Source organism: Parasteatoda tepidariorum, chromosome 3 (genome assembly GCF_043381705.1).
Source record: "Parasteatoda tepidariorum isolate YZ-2023 chromosome 3, CAS_Ptep_4.0, whole genome shotgun sequence".
In the NCBI taxonomy this organism is placed as follows: Eukaryota; Metazoa; Arthropoda; class Arachnida; order Araneae; family Theridiidae; genus Parasteatoda; species Parasteatoda tepidariorum.
The window spans coordinates 51,059,379-51,068,068 of record NC_092206.1 but is presented as its reverse complement, the minus strand read 5'-3'; the positions used below and the strand labels follow the sequence as shown (position 1 = coordinate 51,068,068).

Here is an 8,690-nt window from a genome sequence, read left to right as displayed (position 1 = left end):
TAGACACCTATAATGGAAAGATAAGTAAAGGCATTTATATGAGAAATATTTAAGGCATTTATAAGATATTTAGTTTCTTGAAGTACCTTCGCAAATAAAGCAGTATTTGTGAATATCAGTAGATGTTATCTTATTGTTATAGGGTTATCTTGCTTTAACTATTAATATAACTATTCAATTTATATTCAAAACTTTATTTCACAGATTAGAAAAATCTTTCTTTTATGGCTACCGTGGTTACTCAGAATGCAAAGACCTGGCCACAAGGTCACCAGAAGGGATCTCTTCAGGAGTACCAAAATTAGAGAAATGGAGCTTAAAGAACGTTCATCCAGAACCCTTCTCACTAATATCATAGATGGCGGTGGTGCAAGCGGAGAGGAAGACTTTCGAGCAGGTAATGCAACATCTTCATCATCCCCAGCATTGCAAAGAGGGCAGACCGATCGAGGCTATTCTAATGTTCTTATTGGAGGATCGAATCATGGATCCATGGTCCATACATGCATGCACGCTGATGTAGAACTTTCTGCCATTTTACGGGAGCTTAAAACGATTACTTCCAAATACCGGAAGGATGATATAGACGCAGAAGTTGTGTCAGACTGGCAATTTGCGGCCATGGTTGTCGATAGAATTTGTCTGATTAGCTTCACTGTATTTACTGTGGCATCCACAGTGCTATCTCTGGGATCTGCACCACATTTAATGGCCTAAGCGTTGATTAGAAGATTAAAATTTATTGAAGAGTCGCGTGAGATGAATGTTATTTATTGCAATGTAGATTTAAATATCTTATAACCTACAATTTAGTATAATATATACGAAACAAATTGCGAATAATTATCATAAAAGTTCTACATTACAATAAATATTATGTATTGCAATGTAGATTTTAATATCTTATAATATACCAGTATTAAATGCTTTTTGAAACAAATTATAAATTATTAATAAATGTCGTTTATATAATAACTGTTCTAGATGGCAAAAGAATGTTATTTCTTCTAAGGTGAGCTCCAGTACTTTATGATCTTCAAACATTTAAATATTTAAATTTTCAAATATTTATGCAAAATAAACAAAAATTGTCAATAAATATTATTTCAGTTGTAAATATTCTACATTGCAATAAATATTGCTTATTGCAATGTAGTTTTCAAGATGTTATATCTTACAAATATAGGAAATTCAATTTAATATTCGGAGAAATAAGGTGGTTGTAATTCAACTTAAACTTTAATCATAAACAATCATATTAGAAGTACAATGAATTTAGTTAAGAATAGTGTGAGATGAATGTTATTTATTGCAATGTAGATTTAAATATCTTATAACCTACAAATAAGTATAATACATACGAAACAAATTGCCAATATATCATGAAATACTACATTGAAATAAATATCATGTATTGCAATGTAGATTTAAATATCTTACAATATACAAGTGTTAGATGGTTTATGAAACAAACTATAAATTATTAATAAATGTCGTTTACTTAATAACTGTTATGCATGGCAATAATTGCTATTTTCTCTAATGTGAGCTCCAGTACTTTATGATCTTCAAATATTTAAATATTTAAATTTTCAAATATTTATGCAAACAAAACAAAAATTATCAATAAATATTATTTCAGTAGTAATTATTCTACATTGAAATAAATATTCATTATTGCAATATGGTTTTTTCTATGTCTTATAACCTACAAATATAGGAAATTTAATATTTAGAGAAAATAGTGTTGTAATTCGATTTAAACTTTAATTAAAAACAATTATATTAGAAGTACAATAAATATAGTTAAGAATAGGTATAAGATGGATGTTATTTATTGCAATGTAGATTTAAATATTTATATAATACAAATAAGTATAATATATGCGAAACGAATTGCTAATATGATATAAAAGTTCTGCATTATAATAAATATCATGTATGGTAATGTAGATTTCAATATCTTATAACATGCAAGTATTAGACGGTTTATGAAACAAACTGCAAATTATTAATAAATGTCGTTCACATAATAAATGTTCTACATTGCAATAAATGTTTTTTCTATGGTTAGTTCCAATATATTTAGATCTCCAAACATTCGAATATTTAAATTTTCAAATAAAATTCATTTAAAAATTCATGACAAACAAACATCATCAATTAATATTATGTCTGTAGTAAATATTCAAAATTTCAATAAATGTTGCTCATAGCAATGTGGAGTTCAATTTCTTATAACCTACAAATATAGAAATTTTAAGTTCTGAGGGGAAAAAGTCCTGTATTTTTAACTTAAAGTTTAATCACAATAAATCACTTAGAAGAGCAGTAAATTTAATTGAAAATAGCGAGAGATCATTTCTAATTATTGAATGTATATTTATATGCTTTATAAACTAAACTTATAAGATTAAAACTTTAAATTTATCAATAGATAATGTTTTAATAATAAATATTCTACATTGCAATAAATGTTGTTGTCGGAGCTTAAATTTTCAATACTTTATATTCTATAAATACTTAAAAGTTTAAGTATTCAAAACCATAAAAAATTATCTTTAAATGTTGATCGTGTAATAAATATGTTACCTTGCAAACATGTTGCTTTACTGCAATGTCGGTTTAAGTGACTTAAAAATTTCAAATATTAGAAGCTTAGAATTTTGTGAGAAACTGAAATATCGTTACTCAACTTAGGACATTTTAAGGTATCTGACTAGTACAAAAACCTGATTTTGGACAAAATTTTCTAAATTGAGTTTATTATAAATTTATAATTCATGTACTCTTAGCTTTCCAAAAATCATTTACTTTTGTTTATACTCCAATTATTTAAAAAGTTACAACAGTTTTTGTGCAAGGGGATAACAATGGAGAGACTGGTGATATCAAATCTTAAAATGCGTTTATCGCAATTTTTTCACATTTTACAAAACCTTAAGCACGATATCTCCTATTTTTGTGGCAGACATGTTTTAAACTACAGACTGAGAAAAAAATTGGAATTTTATTTTTATGCATGTTTTTTTTTTCAAAGAATCTTGAGGGAATTTTTAAAAATTTGCTTTTTTAACTACATTGGTCCCTAACTCAGTAGTATATGCACTTGCTTATATCATAATAGTTCAAAACATAGTTGATAGCCTTCTAAATAAAATTATCAAAGGATTTTTGCTTTAGGAGATAGAATATTTTTTTCAGTGTTTAGCGTATATGCAAAAGAATGCCTTATTTTTAACAAAAAATGCTATTTAAAAAAATTAACAATATTATTGTTTGCTAATTTTATAACTTTTTACACATCATAAAGCATATAAAGTAGTTTCTTTTAAATTTCATATTAATATTTAGAAGGAAAAAAAATTGAAGCTAGTCGGATACCCTAATCGTGAGCATTTTTTCATTAGAAAAACAATAAATTTAATTTAAAATAATTTGCGATAAATGATTATTGCAATGCAGATTTAAATATCTTAATCTACAACTTATCAAAAGTTCAATACATTCGAAATTATTTATGAATTAGTGACTTATCAATAACGCATTTGCCAATAAACTATACATAACTACAAGTCTTAATGTATTGAAATATGCTTAAATATATTACAATCTACAGATCGATACTTTATAATTTGAAATCTTTAAAAGCTCAGTGTATTCAAAACAACAAAAATTTTAATCAAATGTTGCTTATATAATAAATATTCTACATTGCAATAAATGTTGTTTATTGTACTGTATGTTTGATATTCTTGGTGAGAGACAAATATTAAAGGATCAATATCAACTAAGAATACGGAAAAAAAAGTAATTTAAACTTAAATATTTCAATCATAAATATTTCTGCTTGTATATTGTTTGTGTAAAAATACTTCTAAAGGGAGTTCTAAAATTTACTATAGATTTGAATTAAACAAAAAACACATTGTTTCAGTTATTTATATTTTTTATTGAAACATGAAGTACAGAGAATAAAGGTTGTTTTTTACGAGGTAGCAGATTGAGCAAATAACCTCCACGGCTTTGCTGGCACTTGCACACGGTTTTGTTGAAATTTTCCATGACCATTTTGCATAAATATGGCTAAATTTCATTGATGCAGCGTTGAATATCCTCCTTCAATGCTGGTGGAAGTAGGTTTGTTGACATACTTACACCACTGAATAACCCCATAAAAAAAGCACTCAATCTAGGGAGCCAATTCTGATCACCGAAACAGGAGAGAACATGATTAGAAAACTGTTCGTTCGGTACTAAGATTGGTTTCATGGGTTTTCAATGATGAAAACGCGTTGTTCTTAATTGACGGCTTTTTTTCTAACCCTAAACTACCAGCCGTAAAACAGTTTTTCTTTCGATTACACTGAATAATTACAGTTCTATTTAATTCGAATCCAGCGTAAATTTTGAGACTCCCTTTAAAGATGGTTAAATAAATATGTTTAAGTTAAAGAATATATAAGGTATTTAAGATAGTACATAAACTAATCTAATAAAGTTGCATCTCAAAATACTTCAGTTCCTAAAACCCATCAATGTATATACAATATTCAAACATCGCTAGAAATGCTAGCTCTGAATTCTGCTGCTCTAAAATTTTGTAAACTATAATTTATTTAATGATAGATTCAGAAATTATTTGAAACTTTAAAACCAGAGAATCGCTGTATAATTAGCTGCATTATATCGACAAGTAGAGTAATAGTTCATGATGCATATAATTATAGCAGATGATCCATTTAATGTTTATAATACTATTCTGCAAGTACGACCTCAACGTAAAATAGATTTTTGAATCCTTTTAAATGTATTGAAGTTAACAATCATACACTTATATAATTTAGTTTTACTTGATTTTTATAAATTGAATGTAATAGAGTCTATAGATAATTTCCTTTTTCTCCACCGAATTGACAATCCAAACTATATCAAAATACAAAGATAGCAGAATTCTTTAGAACAATGTGATTAAAATCTATACAAGGCAGCTATATTTTTTATCAATAGTAAGGTAACGTGAAGATAAATAGATAATATAGTTGAAATATGTTAAAAATACATTTTTCATATTAGACAACATATCTTGTTATACCACTCTTTTTTAAAGTTAGATTTTTTAAAAATAAACTTTAAAGTTTAAGTGTCGAGGTACAAACTCTTTTCTAGTACATTTTTGAAATATAACTAATAGTTTAAAATATTTAAATAGTCAAAATTCCAACTGTTAGACTGAAAACTTAAGTCAAAATCCTACTTTTGTCAGACACTTTAATAGCTGCCCGAACTTTACTAACTCTATAACTATAATCAAAAATTACTTTGAAAATTAAATAGTTTGAAAAGTTATACTATTACGTTTTCTTTTCGTTTCAAAAATAATGATTTGAAACGTATTAAGCATATAACGGTTGTAACGCAAACTATAGTTTTACTATAGAGCCAATGATTGTACTACTTTTTAAAATTTACAGGTCAGAATTTACAGTTGAAATGAGTTCAAATCATTCTTATTTTTATCAAATTTTAGTTAGCAAATTAAAAAATTTAAATTTAAAAAAATTAAAGTAAAACCTATATATTTCATAAAAAATTTTAAAAGAATTATTTCAAAAGCATTTTTGTTTAAAATGCAAGTTACGTAAAAATATATTCAACAAATGCATTATTTAATATTTTTTGTATGCTATTGTATAGTTTATTGTTTGTTGTATTTTGTAGTTTACTTCTCTGAAGAAAATACAATTGTATGTTTTTATGCGTAACTTGCAAATACATTTTTTTCAGATATGTTTTATAATAGAAATTAGGTTTCAATTTCAATGTAATTTATATTTTTGGAACTTAATTTCATATAGAATCCATTCAATGAGTTAAAATCTATTCAATGGAATCTTATTAGCAATATAATACTGCTAAAAAGAGAGCTATCTAAAAAAGTTAAAGCCAAATTCAAAACCGAGTTTTTCACTGTAAACAAACAAGAAATGTTTTTATCAAAGTTCAATTAAAATTACCTTTTATAATTTTTTCAAATTCGTAACACAACTAAGGCTCAACGCTACAGGCACTTTTTGAACATTAATTCAAAATAAAAAAAAACAACAAAAGATAATATTTTCATAAATTATTACCTTTTGTAAGGTATTCAGATGAAATTTTAGCACCTATGACAATGTGAAGTTTTGAATATTCTTTATAATTATATTATTCAAATTAAATAGCTAAATTTTAATAGCTTTAGGTGATATTTAAATATTCCATCAAAAATCTAATTTATTAAGAATTAACCTATACCATAAACATAGGAAAATATTATTCTAAGATACTTTAAGGAAATATAAACAAAATTATAAATGCTGTAAAAAATAATAGTTAGAAGAAATTTTCACCGCTTTCTTTTTGTATAAAAACAAATTAAAATTATAATCATTTAGCATTTATTAAATATGTATCCTGATATCTAACAGGGAATGCAATTAACTGTAATTGATCATGAAATTAAATATATGCAATGGAATAAAATACATAAATAAATAAAGAATAAATGGTCAGTTTTGTTAACTCTTTTAATTTTGTCATTATCGTGCTAAGAGTCTGTATTTTCAACACTGTTTAATTCAAGTTTTTTTGTTAATTTAAGAAAAAGCAATCAATCACTGAATAACGCCTACTTTGTAAAAATTATGGTAAAATGTACTAGCACCTCCTAAAGGGCACTATCCATAAAATCAGTTTACAGTAAAATCCATTTTTATTGTAAAATTACATACCGTAATATTTATTTAATTACAATGATTCAGTGGTTTTACAATAAATATTAATATAAAATTTACAGTATGTCAGCTTTTTTTTGTTCCGTAAAAGTTTACGGTAAAAAGAACTGGCACTCAGAGTGTTGATAATTTTTCACAGCAAATTGGTCCAGATGTTTCTGCTATGTACAAGCTAAAATAACGTACCCATTTAATAAAGATTAAATGCAGTCTAAATTTTTTATTTTCTTTATCATAAAACAACAAGGGAATTAAAATTTATTATATAATGGTAACCTTTTTTTCAGTAAACAGTAGAAATTACTGTAATTTTTATTGAGAGATTCTTACCTTTGATTAATGTTGAATAGGGCATTTATTAATTTATTCAGTAAAAAACAATATCACTGAATTTAATGGTTGTAGTATAGCAAAACATAGGAATGGAACGCCAACATTATAATACTTTTTTTGGATTATGATTGATTGTAAAATTTGTTATAAGCTGTTTTATATTTGTTTTACTTATATTATTTAAAGAAGTATCTAATTTACAAGATATTTGTATAATGTACAGTCTTTCTTTCAGAAATTTTATTGTTGATGAATTCTTTTTATTTTTCAAGTAATTATTCAAATAAATTTCTCAAATACCAGACTCAATTTATTTTAACTTACAGAAAACATTCATATTCATTCATCGCCCTCCTTTTTCCAAATTTCTAATATACTTCATTCATTTACATGTTTCTATATTCAAATGTTTATATATTCATGTCTTCATTTTTTTCATATTTTCATACATTCATATTTTCGTATGTTCATATACTAAAAAAAATCCAATTTAAATATGGCGATGAAATTTTTTCGATTATAACTTACGGTTGTTTCATTTAAGAACAAAATCTCGATCGAACACTGTTTAAGATAGTCATATGAAAACACAGAAAATAGTTTAGCTGAATTAAAAACATTAAAACAATTGTCTAAATACTTTATGAAAAATAAATTTTTAAAATCTATAAAGTCTTCTTAGTTCTGACAAAAACCATTTTTAACGAAAGCTAACAAGCTGATATTTCACCTTATTGCGGGAATTACTGTCTTTACATATTTGAGAATTAAAATCTGTCAAAATTTGACTTATTGCAGCATATCAATCGCCACAATAAAATAAAAAAAATACAGCATTTGTTAAAGGAAACCAGCCACTGCTAGGAATCAAACCCGGGAAGAATACGTGACAGCAAAGCACATTAACCCTCGTATCATGCCACAATGCTGTGCAGCGTGCACAGCAACAAAGCAACAAAGTGGCTTCATTAGGTGGAACTATCTGTTGCGATAAAATTCTGGCTGTTTAGCCGTATTAGGTTAAAACAGTTGATAAACTATTTTTCTCACAGTTAACAGTTTGAATGTCAGCTTATTTATGGTTATTTGACTGCTTTGTTTAAATATGGTAAAATAACTATCAAAAAAATTGTTACATTGGAATTTTTGCTGAGAAATTTCTAAGAGTGTACACACAAGAACCAAGAAAGATTTTTTATATTCGATTTTTCCTTAAAATCACGAGATTTCATGATGAAATAATTGTGTTTGTTTTGCATTAACTCAGACATTGAATAGTTATCCCTTATTGGATTTGCGGCTATCAATATTTAACTTCATAAAACCCAAGCCTAAGGACGAGGGATCTTTTGGATCGAGCATTGAGATAAACTCTTTTGTGATGTAACTAATCTGCCTTTTCTTTACATGTACAAGGAAAATACAAAAACCCGCACCGTTAATAGAATGGCAAGAAGACTCTGACCCTTGATGCATCCATCAGTATGGATATTTCGCACCAGCATTATGGTTAGTGCAAGTCGTCAGCAGTATTCGAATCGACCGACTATTGACGAGATCCGAGCCCAGGTTATTTCTTTT

The 8,690-nt window shown here is 26.4% G+C and overlaps 1 protein-coding gene across 1 annotated transcript; it reads left to right on the top strand.

Moving 5' to 3' along the window:
* Positions 1 to 220: 220 nt before the first annotated feature.
* Positions 221 to 847, top strand: LOC139425153 (acetylcholine receptor subunit alpha-type acr-16-like). Its single transcript, XM_071178636.1, has one exon. It carries the CDS (start codon positions 247 to 249, stop codon positions 715 to 717), a length of 471 nt encoding a protein of 156 aa, XP_071034737.1. The 5' UTR covers positions 221 to 246; the 3' UTR covers positions 718 to 847.
* The last annotated feature ends 7,843 nt before the right edge of the window (positions 848 to 8,690 follow it).

What these genes read in the sequence shown, in the direction of transcription:
- LOC139425153 (XM_071178636.1), top strand. Translation starts at nt 247, where the DNA reads ATGCAAAGACCTGGCCACAAGGTCACCAGAAGGGATCTCTTCAGGAGT.